General features: G+C 32.2%; 1 protein-coding gene across 2 annotated transcripts in view; it reads left to right on the plus strand.

Moving 5' to 3' along the window:
* The window catches only part of znf385d (zinc finger protein 385D), a 113835-nt gene that overhangs the window by 14455 nt on the left and 82628 nt on the right, over nt 1-16752 (plus strand). For both annotated transcript variants that reach the window (XM_073847109.1, XM_073847110.1), the window contains exon 2: nt 9269-9411. In XM_073847109.1, coding sequence (XP_073703210.1) covers nt 9269-9411 — 143 coding nt within the window. The remainder of the gene's footprint in view (nt 1-9268; nt 9412-16752) is intronic.

Here is a 16752-nt window from a genome sequence, read left to right on the forward strand (position 1 = left end):
TCTTAAAAATGCAAAAAATTTGAAACGTAAACCTTTTTGGTAAGTCTGGAGTGCACCAGAGGTTTGAGAATAAAATGATGCTGTTTTTCTATGGAAGCAGAATAGACTAATATAGATTAATAGATTAGATTAATAATTCACGCAAAAGACACGATGCACACATGCGTGTCCCAATTCACATGCACGAAAAAAAAAATTCACGTGCAAAAAATAAGAATATAAATTCATAAAATACGTTTTACAAATTGCAAAACACAGTTGTAAATCTGTGAATTGTGTTTTGCAATTTGTGAAACGTATTTTATGAATTTATATTCTTATTTTTTGAACGTGAATTTTTTGTGTGAATATATATATATATATATATATATATTTTTTTTTTTTTTTTTCGTGCACGTGAATTGGGACACGCATGTGTGCATCATGTCTTTTCGTGAATTATTAATGAGTCTATTCTGCTTCCATATTTTTCTAACTTTGTTTAGAAATTTGTTTTTGGAAATACGAGATATTCTTATATTGTATTGTAAGCAGGGGCGTTGCGTCTGGGCATGCAGGGTATGCGGGTGCATATGGGTCTGGGCAGATTGGGAGCCTGTCGAGCCGAGGGGGAGCGAATAGAGTCCTGCACGGGCCCAGACCTGGCCACGACGCTCAAATCATTTGTGCAGAGAGAGGAACCTAAAGCTCACGTTGCAGGACATGGAAGCACCAACGCAATCACTTGCATTTTTTTTCTTAATTACAGTGGAAACTTAAAATACGCCATCATTTTAAGGTACGAGCAATACATCATTCGGAATTGCAAAAGGTCTTTTATTTGTGTGCACTCACAATATCAACAAAACGTTACGCTTTTGTAAAATAGCTAAAGAAAACAAATGTGCTTCCTGCCGTCTCTGTCTTGAGGAGGAGTGCTTCACAAAAATTATCCGAATCTCAGCGAATATTTGCCTCACAGACATGATAAATGCATTTATAGAATGCTTTAAATTATGGATTCATGTAATAAAATCATGTTATATTGCGTAAAGTTAATGTGAAAACATGAAAAACAGCAATAAAAACGTAGGCTTCAACTCAGTTAACTGGCTGATTTACGGGAAAAAATAAAACAATGTTGGCAAAGTATTAGGCTTGTTGGCTTTTCTGACTTATTTCTGACTTATTTATTATGACTTATTCACAAGATGTTTTTTGACTTTTTTTGCATTCAAATATTTTTTCATGTTTATTTCGTGCTGCAAATATTAAAAAGGAAAAGATCATTGATTTACATGCGAATATAGTTATCTCATTACAAATTACAGAGCGTAAAAACACATTTATTGTTTGTATTTTATCATAAAATTGACAGAATTTATAGGCTGAGACAAATAATGAATGGACTTGAAAATGTTAAATATTGTATTCAAGCATTTATACCATGAATAAAACAGCTTGTGAATACTTACGTAACATTATGTTCTTAAGAAAAATATTTTTATATATCCTTTGTCCATCTTAATGTATATTCTCTGCTAAGTAAGGAGATTCACATTCAGACAGATAATGAGGCAGCCAGGGGCAAGAAACGCAGTATAGCATTGGGAGAAATGCGGGATGCATTAAGTAGAGATCGTGGGTCTAAGTAGACCATGCTAACCGTTGAACCCTTGACCCCTTTCTGTAAAAGCGTGAGAGGTAGTTTCAGCGCTAAGAGCGAGGTGGTCTCCACAGACGAGAAAGTGCTGAAAATACAGCTCACCGAAAGCAGCGCAGTGACTGACTGCAGGGCAGAGAAGATTGGACATTTTCCACATTACTGTTCTTTGAAACAGAAAACAGAGCCGTAAAAGACTTGCTCTCGCTGCGGGCACGGTGTCAAAAAGCCTCGTAACAATCAAAATGTTCTCATCAACCTAATAAGTCGTGTTCCCTTAAACCCGAGTGACACGCTGCCAGCATTGATGTTTTTGCCTGTTTGCCTTTTTCCAGAAAGAGGCTTTTGAATGTTGTTGCATCGTGTGCACACAATAATCAAACCTCGTAACGCTTTTCAAAGCCCTGAGGAGATAAAACCCAGATGCTCGGGTCTAAAGACGCCCTCCCGGTTAGCGGCGGGAGAGCGGCGAGCGCTCCGGCGCGGTTCCCGCTGTCACTCAGGCCGTGGTTTTGCTTGCATATTTAATTCTGTTTTTTTGTTCAGTGTCTGGCTCCGTGACAGCATTCCTTTAGCCTGATGTCGTTTGACATGTCGGAGTGGAGTCGCCGACACGGAGGCCTGGGGTTGACATGCTTTGTCAAGGGAGAACGAAGACGTGCTCACACTTGCACAAAGGCATGTGGCGCAACAATTTAGGGCTGCAGCAAGGGCGTGTTTTTTTTATTTTTTATTATTCTCTTGTTTTATTATTACTCTCCTCCCCACAGGCGCAAAGGAAGAGAGGAATTAGTAACGTTTTGTTTCGTAATCCATGTCAAGCTGGTGCTGAGATTGCAAAACCCTCATAGGAAAGACACAACGCTGAGATTATTTGACAGCACGTGTGACTCCATGTGATATAAAAGCGATCGAATTTGTGACTATTTGATCTCAGTTGTTTCTCTTAGACAATAGTCTTAGTCTCCCACTTTCTTTTCAGTAAAAAACCTTAATAATGTAATTTCTAGAGTTTTAGAGGAGATCAAGACTATGGAAGCCCATTTCTACCACTGAATTAAAATCCGATTTTTTTTTAAATTCAGATTTTTTTTTCAAATTCAGATTTTTTTTCCTGAAAATTGTGAGTTTATATCCCACAATTCTGACTTTTTTCTTAGAATTGTATGTATTTTAAAATTCCGATTTTTTTTCTAAAAATTGTGAGTTTATAACCCGCAATTCTGACTTTACATCTCTCAATTCTTACTTTTTTCCCAGAATTGTTTCTATTTTGAAATTCTGGACTTTTTTTCTCGAAATTGCGAGTTTATATCCTTCAATTCTGTCTTTATAGTCTACAATTCTGACTTTATATCTTGCAATTCTGACTTTTTTCTTAGAATTGTTTGTATTTTAAAATTCAGAATTTTTTTTCTCGAAATTACGAGTTAATATCCTGCAATTCTGTCTTTATATTCTACAATTCCGACTTTATATCTTGCAATTCTGACTTTTTTTCTCAGAATAGTTTTTCTTGAAATTCTGACATTTTTTTCTCGAAATTGTGAGTTTATATCCTGCAATTATGACTTTATATCCTACAGTTCTGACTTTATATCTTGTAATTCTGACTTTTTTTTATCAGAATTGTTCGTTTCTTGAAATTCTGACATTTATTTCTCGAAATTGCGTTTTTATATCCCACAATTCTGACTTTATAATTGTGACTTTATAACTTGCAATTCTGACTTTTTCACAGAATTCTTGAAATTCGGATTTTTTTTTTCTAGAAATTGTGAGTTTATAACCCGCAATTCTGACTTTATATCCCACAATTCTGACTTTTATTTCCAGAATTGTTTGTATCTGGAAATTCTGACATTTTTTTCTGGAAATTGTGTGTTTATATCTCACAATTCTGACTTTTATTTCCAGAATTGTTTGTATCTGGAAATTCTGACATTTTTTTCTGGAAATTGTGTGTTTATATCTCACAATTCTGACTTTTTTTTTCTCAGAATTGTTTGTCTTGAAATTCTGACATTTTTTTCTTAAAATTGCCAGTTTATATCCCATAATTCTGACTTTATATCTTGAAATTGCGAGTTTATATCCTCCAATTCTGACTTTACATCTCACAATTCTGACTTTTTTTTTTCAGAATTGTTTGTCTTGAAATTCTGACATTTTTTTTCTCAAAATTTCCAGTTTATTTCCCACAATTCTGACTTTATATCTTGACATTTTTACATTCTTTTCTCGAAATTCTGACATTCTTTTCTCGAGTTTATATTGCACAATTCTGACTTCATATCCCACAATTCTGATTTTATATCTCACGATTCTGTCTTTTTTTCTCAGAATTGTTTGTATCTTGAAATTCTGATTTTTTTTTTTTTTCTCGAAATTGCAAATTTAGATCCCGCAATTCTGGCTTTATAACTCATAATTCTGACTTTTTTCTCAGAATTGTTTGTATCTCGCAATTCTGAATTTTTATTTCCCACAAGTCTTGCTTTATATCTCACAATTCTGAGTTTTTTCTCAGGATTATTTGTATCTTTCAATTCAGATTTTTTTTTTCTCAAAATTGTGAGTTTATATAATGCAATTCTGACTTTATATTCTGACTTTTTTTTGTCTTGAAATTCTGACTTTTTTTCCTCAAACTTGCCAGTTTATATCAAACCATTCTGACTTTATATCTTGAAAGTTTTACATTTTTTTCTTGAAATTCAGACATTCTTCTCTCGAGTTTATATGGCACAATTCTGACTTCATATCCCACAGTTTTGACTTTATATCTCACAATTCTGACAAACAAAAAAGTCAGAATTGCGAGATGTAAACTCACAAATGCTGAGAAAAAATGCCCTTCCGTAGAAAACTTTCCAATTTCTCCTGAAAAAATACTTTGGTAATCTAATTTCTAGATATCAGAGCAATTTCAAGCTATGCAATCAAAAGAAGAGAAGAAAACAACTTGTTTGATTGATTTTTTAAAGATAACCTTACGTGATAGAAAAATCACAAAGGAAATCTCATTAATGCCTTTTATGCGGTTTCTGCTAAAAAGTATTGAGATCAAATAGAGACATTAGAGTCTATTTCTCCTTAGAAAAAGACTTTAGGAAAAATTGGAGAAATTTCAAGCTACGCAGTCAACAGACGATGAGAAAAAAAAACTTGTTTTTATGGATTTTATTTTAGATCTCAAATACACCATGCATTAAAACAATCACAAAGGAGATCCAATTTCTAGAGTTTCAGATGAGATCTTTCAGATGAGAACATTTCAAGCTTTGCAATCAAAACAAGGTTATTTTAAAACCCCTTTGTGATAGAAATATTTCAAAAGAGAACTTATTGATATCTTGACAGCAATGAACAAGCCATGACTTTACCTTGTTTCTCCTACATTTCAGATGTTTCTCCTGAGACAAAAACCTCATGTGTCTCCACTAGCGTTTCACAACAGATCTAAAAATGTCCCAAGCATTGCTCATATCTGCCAAGATAAAGTTTGCAAGAGATCTCAATATGAACTTTTTCATTTAATTCCCATTTAACCAAATGATTTGAGCTGCTATTAACATTCATCTAGTGTATTTATGTTAGAAATAGTTTAATTCTTGTCAAAAAACAAAACTGATACTTTAATTTAACAAAGGATGAAGTCGCTTCTGAGCAATCTGTTTTACACTGGCATCATATTTCTGCATTGCTTTGGGTTTTTGGTCTTTACTTTTTCTTCTCTGGCTTTGTCTTCATTTGGATAGAGAACGTTATTTCTTTTTTTGGTTGAGCAATGGGATGTGCTGTTAAAAATCTGCCCTTCCAACGCCACCCACACAAACACTCGTACTGTAATAAAACAAGCCATTTACTTTTGTTTTCCGCCACTGGATTCTGTCTCTCCCACTTGGACTAGTGTTTGTGTCTACTGCCATTACCGATAGCAGCCAGTCCAAGAGTCTCGGTTTGACAAGCATATTGTTCAAATATTTATAGTAGAAGGAGAGTTTGTTGGCAGATGGTTTTGAGGAGCAGGTACAAAAGTCATGATGTCATCAGACCCTCAGCGTAGATTTTGCGGCTTGTGGCAAAGAAATGTTCTGGATCATCACGTCTTGCCCGAATTGATCTCATGAGTTGTTCGCTTACTCTGATTCTGCCAAACTAGGCCGTGTTCCTGCATCAACATCCGCGTTGGTCCTAGAACAACATTCCAATCAATCAGATTTTTAGGGATAGGCCAAAAGCCAAAGGTTACTTTGGTTTTCAGTTTACTGCCAAGTCTCATACTCATATACTTCAATCTTTGGTATAGGCTTCAGTGTTGTTTTCGTCAACGATGACGATGACGAAATCATTTCGTTGACGCCACTTTTTTTCATGACTATAACGAGACGATGACGAGATAAAAATGGCTCGTTGATGACTAAAACATGACGAGACGTGTGTGAGTTTTCGTTGACGAGACGAGAATAGACGAAAATGTTAGTGGGTGGTCCGTCAGACGTTTAAAATGCATGACATTTCCGCTTATTGTGCATGCCAATTAAAACTTAAAAAGTATCTGACGCTATGGCAAGCCGTTTTAGCATTAAATACTCTTTGCTATACTAGTATGGCAAGCCGTTTTAGCATTCCATCCTTGTTTGTCTTTTATGTTCTAAAACATACCTTCATTATTGTAATTATTGTTGAAAATTGTCGATCCGGAAGCTCACATTGTGTTGAACTATAGATCTGCTATTTTCACAACATATAAGTGACACTACCCAACAGCAAAATACTTACTGACCTACATTAATTTGTTAAAAGACTACCTTTTTTTGACTAAAACTAGACTAAAACCTTTTTGACTTTTCGTCGACTAAAATTGGACTAAAACTATCACATATAGAAGTGACTAAAATTTGACTAAAACTAAGAAGCATTTTAGTTCAAAAGACTAAGACTAAGACTAAATCTAAGATGGTTGTCAAAAACAACACTGATATGCTTAAAATAGTTTTACATTTTAAAATGAGTTTGTCATTTTCAATTGTGACCCTGGACCACAAAACCATTCTTAAGTAGCACGGGTATATTTTTAGCAATAGCCAGCAATACATTGTATGGGTCAAAATAACCAATTTCCATAAGGATATTAAGTAAAAATCATATTCCATGAAAATATTTTTTACATTTTCTACTGTAAATATATCAAAACTTAATTTTTGATTAGTAATATGCATTGCTAAGAACTTCATTTGGCAACTTTGAACTTTTTCTTTTTTTCTCTCTTTTTTTTTCAACTCCAGGTTTCAGATTTTCAAATAGTTGTATCTTGGCCAAATATTGTCTTCTCCTAACAAATCATACATCAATGGAAAGCTTATATTCAGCTTTCAGAAAAAAATCTTTTTGACTATAGGGCTGGCAAAGTTAATGTGCAAACTATTATTTTACGTTAAATTTCTCAACACAGTCTAGTAGCATTTTCATCTTTAATGCAGGCAATTTGTAAGTGTATAATATGTAAAATATATTAAAAAAACTAAAACTAAAATAGTTCATTTTGATTTGTTTTTGAGTCTTTGTTTTTTTGTTTATATAGTTTTCTCTGTTTTTTATCTTTATTAAAGTTTCAGTGTTGTTTTTATTTCAGTGTTTTAATGTAGTTAATAAATTAAATTGCATTATTAATAAACAGAAATAGCAATAGCAAAAATATACAAAATTTCCAACAATTTTTGAGAATTTATCAGTTGCTTTGGTTTTCCGTTTGTTTGTATTTTTATTTTTAGTTATTTTATCTTTTTTGTTTTTATTGTAGTTTTATTTTCACTCTGTCATTGTTAGCTTTAGTTTTTTTCTGAGTATTCTAGTTTGTTTTATTTTTAGTATTTTAATGTGTTAACTGCTATTATTTAAATATATTTACTTAGTGTTTAATAATATTTAGTAGCATTTTTAGTTTAATACAGGTAGGTTTTAAGCAAGGCAAGGCAAGACAAGTTTGTTTATAGCACATTTTATACAAAAGGGTAATTCAAAGTGAGAGTTAAAATAATCACAAAAGTTTTTGTAATGTACAGTTGAGGTCAAAAGTTTACATCCCCTTTTAGAATCTGCTAAATGTTAATTATTTTACCAAAATAAGAGGACTAACAGAATGCATGTTATTGTTTATTTAGTACTGACCTGCAAGATATTTCACACAAAAGATGTTTACAAATAGTCCACAAGAGAAAATAATAGTTTAATTTATAAAAATAACCCTGTTCAAAAGTTTACACCCCCTTAATTCTTAATACTGTGTTGTTACCTGAAAGATTCACAGCTGTGTTTTTTTGCTCCTTGTTTGTCCTGAACAGTTAAACTGCCTGTTGTTCTTCAGAAAAATTCTTCAGGAACCACAAATTCTTTGGTTTTTCAGCATTTTTGTGTATTTTAACCCCTTTCAACAATTACTGTATGATTTTGAGATCCATCTTTTTACACTGAGGCGACTGAGGGACTCAGCAACTAGTACAGAAGGTTCAAACGCTTGCTGATGCTCCAGAAGAAAAATGATGCATGCAGGGTGTGAAAACTTTTTGAATTTGATGATGATAAAAACATCTGGGAAACATGCGTCTTCTGTAGTCTCTGAAGGGCAGTACTAAATGAAAAAATATGATATTTATGCAAAATAAGAAAAATGTTCACATCTCCATTCTGTTGAAAAGTTTTCACCCCCAGCTCTTAATGCATTGTGTTTCCTTCTGGAGCATCAGTGAGCGTTTGAACCTTCTGTAATAGTTGCATATGAGTCCCTCAGTTGTCCTCAGTGTGAAAAGATGGATCTCAAAATCATACAGTCATTGTTGGAAAGGGTTCAAATACACAAAAATGCTGGCAAACCAAAGAATTTGTGGGAACTTAAGGATTTTATGAAGAACAGCGGGCAGTTCAACTGTTCAGGACAAACAAGGAACAAAAAACAGCAGTGGATTATTCAGATAACACCACAGTATTAAGAATCAAGGGGATGTAAACTTTTGAACAGGGTCATTTGTATCAATTCAACTATTATTTTCTCTTGTGGACTATTTGTGGACTTTTATTTTATTTTACTTGAGTCAATGTTGGAGACATGTATGTGATGCATTTTAGTTCAGTTTCACTTTTTATCAGTTTAATGCTGAAATTGTTAACAAAACTGTTTTTATTTTAGTTTTTATTAACAAAATAGATCATCAGAACGGGCGATACACAATGTAATGTGTTCGCAAAGGGAAGCGCCATTGATGATTTCATACAAATTGGGAAATTGTTTTAGAGCCAGAGTAAAATGTTTGGAAAACAATCTAGAATAGATCAGCCAGTTCACTCGCACAACAGTTTACTCGTTCAAAGGGTTATGCAGACAGCATTGCACGGCTCATTTGGAGCGTTTGGCTTCCCAAAAAGCTCATAACTAAATAAAACAGGCTGTGTGATGATGAGGAAGGGTAATTTGGCATGCCGATACGAGGGACGTCAGCACTTCTAAAATAAACGGCTCAAGAAGAACACACTTAATAATTCATCTTGTTCTCTCCAGTGGTTGCACGTGTGCTTAAGGTGGCCATGCTGTTTTGTGACTTCTCTGTCTCTCTTCTTCCTCTTCAGGTAACGCGTGTCAGAGCGGCCTGTTGTCAGCGCTGGTTCGAGCTCCTCTGCCCACTGTGCCGCCCTCTCTGGGCATGAAGCACTTCCTTCCTTTTCCTCTGGACAGCGGCTCCACGCTCAGCCTCATTCCCAGCTTCAGCACTGTGAGTCACACAAACACATTTCTTCTGGAGGTGCTAATGAGGTTCACTCTGTTCTCGCGCTGGCGGTTAGACTTGCCGTCCACCACGGTTTGAAGAGAGTGTCGCTTGTGGTAATTGTCGTATGAGTGCTGCTTGTTCTGGGACTGTTGGTTGTGGAGTGGTTTCTGGATTTGTAACGCCAGCTGTTGTTGTAGGCACGCGTTGTGAACTTCTTAGATCATGTAAACATCTACCGCACAGTCAGCTGGATGCGGGAGGTGATAGATGTAGATCTCGCCTATGAATAATAACAGTTGAAGCTAAAAGAAGAAGAAAAAGTAATTGTCTTTGTTATTTGAGAGTCACAAAGGATATATAACGAATGTCTCGTTTGTTTCTCATAGACATAGGTTACATGGAGAACATATCAGAGGACTTTGCTTCTGTACTTGAGTTTCAAAAATCAAAAGAGCTCAATACGATCTCAAATAATTCTAATTCACTAATCAAAATTGCCTGAGCTGCTATTTGCATTTGTTTTATATTAATGTTAAAATGTTAATTATTGTTAATTATTTTGCCTAAATAAGAGGGATCAAACTAAATGCATGTTATTGTGTATTTAGTACTGACCTGAATAAGATATTTCACATAAAAGATGTTTACATATAGTCCACAAGAGAAATAATAGTTGACTTTATGAAAATATGAAACATCCCCTTGATTCTTAATACTGTGTTGTTTCTTGAATGATCCAATGCTGTGTTTTTTATTGTTTATGAGTCACTTGTTTGTCTTCAACAGTTAAACTGCCTGCTGTTCTTCAGAAAATATGTTCAGGTCCCACAAATTCTTTGGTTTTTCAGCTTTTTTGTGTATTTGAACCCTTTCCAGCAATGACTGTATGATTTTGAGATCCATCTTTTCACACTGAGGACAACTGAGGGACTCATATGCAACTATTACAGAAGGTTCAAACGCTCACTGATGCTCCAGAAGGAAACAGTCAGGAGTGAAAACTTTTGAACAGAATGGAGATGTGTACATTTTTCTTATTATGCCTAAATATCATATTTTTTTCATTTAGTACTGCCCTTTAGAATCACTCGGCTGTGCATTATTTTCTAACAATTCAACGGCCATCGTCAATTATTCCTTACTTATATATCTGAGACAAAGCTAACTTTTAAAGGAGTAGTTCACTTCCAGAACAAACATTTACAGATAATGTACTTGCCCCCTTGTCATCCAAGATGTTCATGTCTTTCTTTCTTCAGTCGTAAAGAAATTACATTTTTTGAGGAAAACGTTTTAGGATTTTTCTCCATATAGTGGACTTCTATGGTGCCCCGAGTTTAAACTTCCAAAATGCAGTTTAAATGCAGCTTCAAAGAGCCCTAAATGATCCCAGCCAAGGAAGAAGGGTCCTAACTAGCAAAAATATCAGTTATATTCTAAATTTTTTTTTACAATTTATATACTTTCTAACCTCAAACTCTGTGTATTCAGGTTTATAACAGTTAGGGTATGTCAAAAAACTCTCATCTCATTTTCTCCTCCGACTTTAAAATCGTCCTACATCACTGTTTTACCTTTTTTTGTAAAGGCCGTTTGATTTGCTTTCCATGTCTGTACTTTTGCAGCAATGTAGGGCGACTTGTAAGTTGTAGGGGGAAATGAGACAAGAGCTAGACAAGATGAACATTTGAGGTTAAAAAGTATATAAATTGACATTTTTTTGGAAAAAATGATTGTTTCGCTAAATAAGCTGCATTTTGGAAGTTCAAACTTGGGGGCACCATAGAAGTCCATTATATGGAGAGAAATCATGAAATGTATTCCTCAAAAAACAATTCCGTTACAACTGAAGAAAGAAAGACATGAACATCTTGGATGACAAGGCGGTGAGTAAATTATCTGTAAATTTTGGTTCTGGAAGTGAACTACCATTTTTTCTCCTGAGCTTTAAAAGTGCAGCCTCTGAGTAATCTAGCTTTCCTCTGGGATCACTTTTTGCTGCATTGCTTTGGGTTTTTGTCAGCATGAGAATGAGAAATACATTTTCACAAAATGCTGGTGTGGCACTAAAGTACTCATAAGCGCTCACCCATCGTGCCACCAACAGATGGGAAGCTCTCCGATTATTCGTGCATGTGCTAAAGTCTGAAAAAGCACAGCAGACAGGCCGAGTTGTCCTAAGACGGCGTATCGCTGGGAGGGAATTTGGCTGGAGGGACGGGTGAACTGGCTGGACCTGCGTTTGGAAACTGGAGTGTGGGATTTTTCAGACATGCTGGTAACAGATGCACGCATGTGGAGCGGAGAGGCACAGTCATGCATCACAGAAGAGTTTAGTCATACACACACACACACACTAGTTTCAGAGAGAGGCAGCGATGGTCGCCAAGACTGACATTTGCCCTGGATCCCTAACCTGTATTTAACAGACTTTTCCTTCAATAATGAGTTGTGCATTGGCCGTCCTCTAGAGCCGGTAATCTGATACTAGATTAACTCACAGTAATCTCTCTCTCTCTTGCTCTTGCTCTTATGTTTTGTTGGCGAAGCTCGCTCTGATATTGAATTCCAGGCTTGATCAGGGTTGTAAATGTGTTTATGTCCCAATCTTTGTTTTTTGTTTTTTTTCGTGTGCTTTTGCACGTGGCACAGATGCAACAGCGTTTGGTTTTGCTATTTTGGAGTACAGAAAATCACCATGAAAATGCATTGTAGATTGGACCAGGTAAATATAGAACCTCTATTTTGTTATGGAATGCAAACAAAAATATAAAAAATCTGGAATGAATAAGATTCAAATCATTTTCTCATTGAATCAGCTTGGATGGCTCTAAATCGGGTTTACTCATAATTATAGGTTTAGATTTCTCTTTAATATCATAAGTTGTGTTTGTGTTGCTCTTGTAGAGCTTTATGATCCAAAAAGTGCAAAACATGCTTTCCAATCTATAAATTAATCTCTTGACTGATACAGAATCAATCAAACCTACTTGTAAATCAGAATGAATCATCAGGAGTCATTTAGCTGAATCATGGAATGAATCAATAAGATTCAGTTCATTTTCTCATTGAATCAGCTTGGATGGCTCAAATGTTTAAGGCTCAAATGCTCACCAGGACTGTAAAATGTATAAACCGAGTTTATTCATAGTTAGGTTTATTTTGCGTTAATATCATAAATTGTGTTTGTGTTACTGTCGTTGAGCTTTATGATCCAAAAAGTGCAAAACATGCTTCCCAATCTCTAAATGAATCTCTTGACTGATGCACAATCAATCAAACCTACTTGTAAATCAGAATGAATCAAAGAATCAGAATGAATCATCAGGAGTCATTTAGCTGAATCATGGAATGAATCTGTAAGATTCAGCTCATTTCCTGACCGAATCAGCTTAGATGGCTTAAATGTTTAAGGCTCAAATGCTCACTAGGACTGTAAAGAGTCTAAATTGGATTTACTCATAATTATAGGTTTAAATTTCTCTTTAAGTTATGTTTGTGTTACTGTCGTTAAGCTTTATGATCCAAAAAGTGCGAAACATGCTTTCCAATCTCTAAATGAATCTCTTGACTGATGCAGAATCAATCAAACCTACTTGTAAATCAGAATGAATCAAGGAATCAGAATGAATCATCAGGAGTCATTTAGCTGAATCATGGAATGAATCAATAAGATTCAAATCATTTTCTCAGTGAATCAGCTTGGATGGCTCAAATATTTAAGACTCAGATGCTCACTAGGACTGTAAAGGGTTTATTCATAGTTAGTTATAGGTTTAGATTTCTCTTTAATATCATAAGTTATGTTTGTGTTACTGTCGTTAAGCTTAATGATCCAAAAAGTGCGAAACATGCTTTCCAATCTCTAAATTAATCTCTTGACTGATACAGAATCAATCAAACCTACTTGTAAATCAGAATGAATCAAAGAATCAGAATGAATCATCAGGAGTCATTTAGCTGAATCATGGAATGAATCTGTAAGATTCAGCACATTTCCTGACTGAATCAGCTTAGATGGCTTAAATGTTTAAGGCTCAAATGCTCACTAGGACTGTAAAGAGTCTAAATTGGATTTACTCATAATTATAGGTTTAAATTTCTCTTTAATATCATAAGTTATGTTTGTGTTACTGTCGTTAAGCTTTATGATCCAAAAAGTGCGAAACATGCTTTCCAATCTCTAAATGAATCTCTTGACTGATGTAGAATCAATCAGACCTACTTGTAAATCAGAATGAATCAAAGAATCAGAATGAATCATCAGGAGTCATTTAGCTGAATCATGGAATGAATCAATAAGATTCAAATCATTTTCTCAGTGAATCAGCTTGGATGGCTCAAATATTTAAGACTCAGATGCTCACTAGGACTGTAAAGGGTTTATTCATAGTTAGTTATAGGTTTAGATTTCTCTTTAATATCATAAGTTGCATTTGTGTTTCTGTCGTTGAGCTTTATGATCCAAAAAGTGTAGCTCAGGCTTGTCAGCCATGCTCATTATTGCAAAATCTGCTTGTATTTTGTTATTACTTCTGTCTGGTTTCCATGTGGCTTTGTAGCGTGACACTAACAAAGTCGTGCCAAATAAAAGAAAGTGTGTCGGACGTCAAATATAACCTGATTAGTCATAGTTTAGTCATGTTCTTTCCTGTAGGAAACACTGGTGTGCTCTCCTCACTGAGTTTTGTGTGTCATGATGGACTTGAGCTGTTTCAGATGGAGCGAAAGGTTCTCAGGAAACAGTGAGGTCAGATCTAGAGCTGGCTCTCAGAGGCGTGTTAAACATTCACTGGTTCAGAATCGTAAACACAGAGGAATCTTATAGAATATGACGGCAGAGATTTTCCAACCCTAATATATGTTAACAGCAATTTTACAAGGCTGGAATGATGTGCACAGTTTTTTCCAAATAATGTATATATAGAAGCCTGTAATGTACGCGTGAAGCCGTATAAATCGGCTTATGTGAGAGCAGCACTAATTTAACTTTAAAGTGACTTTGGTAAATTGATATGATGCATAGTTACAGATGGCGAATGCACACAAATAGGTCTATAAACCTTGTTTTTCTTCCAGAGTTTTTATTCTAACAAGCTGTGAACACAACAAGTGATGCATAACAAAACATCAAGACTGATTGAAATTGAATACTAGCACAGTGCATACTGTGGTATACACTTAGATATTAGATATACATTTAACATTTTTTAAAGATAATAATATTATTATTATTATTGTTATGTTATATTAATAAAATATATTATTAATTTGATTAAATTCGAATAATTCTAATAATTATTTTTTTCCTGAAATTTCAAAATACTTCCTAGTGTAAACAATAATAATTAATGAAAACATAAAAAAAATATATATATTTAAAAATTGTATTATTGAATACTTAAAAGTAAAATTTCTTAGCATTATAATATTAATATTTATTAACATTAATAATATAAAAATATTATTCTTATTAACATTAAATAACAATATCCAAACAACAATAATAATACATTAAAATGTCAAAAAATGTAATTCGTAAAAATACTATTATTGAATACTTAAACATTTTTTTTATACTTCAAAAATTATTAACATTTTAATATTAACATTTATTAACATGAATCATTTTTAAAATATTATTATTATTATTATTAGCATTATATGTAATAATATCCAAACAATATTAATACATGAAAACATAAAAATTGCAATACTTCACACTATATTATTGAATATTTAAACAGTGTATTTGTATATTTAAAAAATGATTAACATTTTAATATTAACATTTATTAGCATTAATAATTATAAAAATATTATTCTTACTAACATGAGACGTAAATAAAAATTACACTTAAAAATGATATTGAATACTTAAACTGTGTATTTTTATATTAAAAAATTATTAACATTTTAATATTAACATTTATTAATAATAATAATCTTAAAAATATTATTCTAATTAACATTATTATAGTTTACAATATCCAAACAATATTAATACATAAAAAAAAATGAATACTTAAAAATACTATTATTAAATACTTAAACTGTATATATATTTTTAATTGTAATATTAACTTTTATTCACATTAATAATTTTAAAAATATATACATTATATGTATGTAATAATATCTAAACTAAATTAATACATGAAAACATAAAAAACTTTAATACTTAAAAAAGTATTACTGAATACCATCCATTACTGAAAACTTAAACAGTGTATTTTTATATTTCAACAATTATTAACATTTATTAACATTAATCATTTTAGAAATATTATTATTCACATTAATATATGTAACAATATCCAAACAATATTACTACATGAAAACTTAAAAAAAGTAGTATTATTGAATACTTAAACAGTGTTTTTTTGCATTTATTAACATTAATCATTTTTAAAATATTATTATTATTAACATTATATGTAATAATATCCAAACAATATTAATACATGAAAACATAAAAATTGCAATACTTCACACTATATTATTGAATATTTAAACAGTGTATTTGTATATTTAAAAAATGATTAACATTTTAATATTAACATTTATTAGCATTAATAATTATAAAAATATTATTCTTACTAACATGAGACGTAAATAAAAATTACACTTAAAAATGATATTGAATACTTAAACTGTGTATTTTTTATATTTAGAAATTATATGTATATTATATGTAATGATATCCTAACAATATTAATACATGAAAAATGTCAAAAAATACTCAAAAATAGTATTATTAAATAGTTAAACAGTGTATTTTTATATTTAAAAATTATTAACATTTTAATATTAACATTTATTCATAATAATAATATTAAAAATATTATTCTTATTAACATTATTATAGTTTACAATAGCCAAACAATATTAATACATTAAAATAATAAAAAATGAATACTTAAAAATACTATTATTAAATACTTAAACTGTATATATATTTTTAATTTTAATTAACTTTTATTCACATTAATAATTTTTAAAATATATACATTATATGTATGTAATAATATCTAAACTAAATTAATACATGAAAACATAAAAAACTTTAATACTTAAAAAAGTATTACTGAATACCATCCATTACTGAAAACTTAAACAGTGTATTTTATATTTCAACAATTATTAACATTTATTAACATTAATCATTTTAGAAATATTATTATTCACATTAATATATGTAACAATATCCAAACAATATTACTACATGAAAACTTAAAAAAGTAGTATTATTGAATACTTAAACAGTGTTTTTTTGCACTTCAAAAATTCTTAACATTTTAATATTAACATTTATTAGAATAATTTTAAAAATATTATTCTTAT

Source organism: Garra rufa, chromosome 9 (assembly GCF_049309525.1).
Source record: "Garra rufa chromosome 9, GarRuf1.0, whole genome shotgun sequence".
In the NCBI taxonomy this organism is placed as follows: Eukaryota; Metazoa; Chordata; class Actinopteri; order Cypriniformes; family Cyprinidae; genus Garra; species Garra rufa.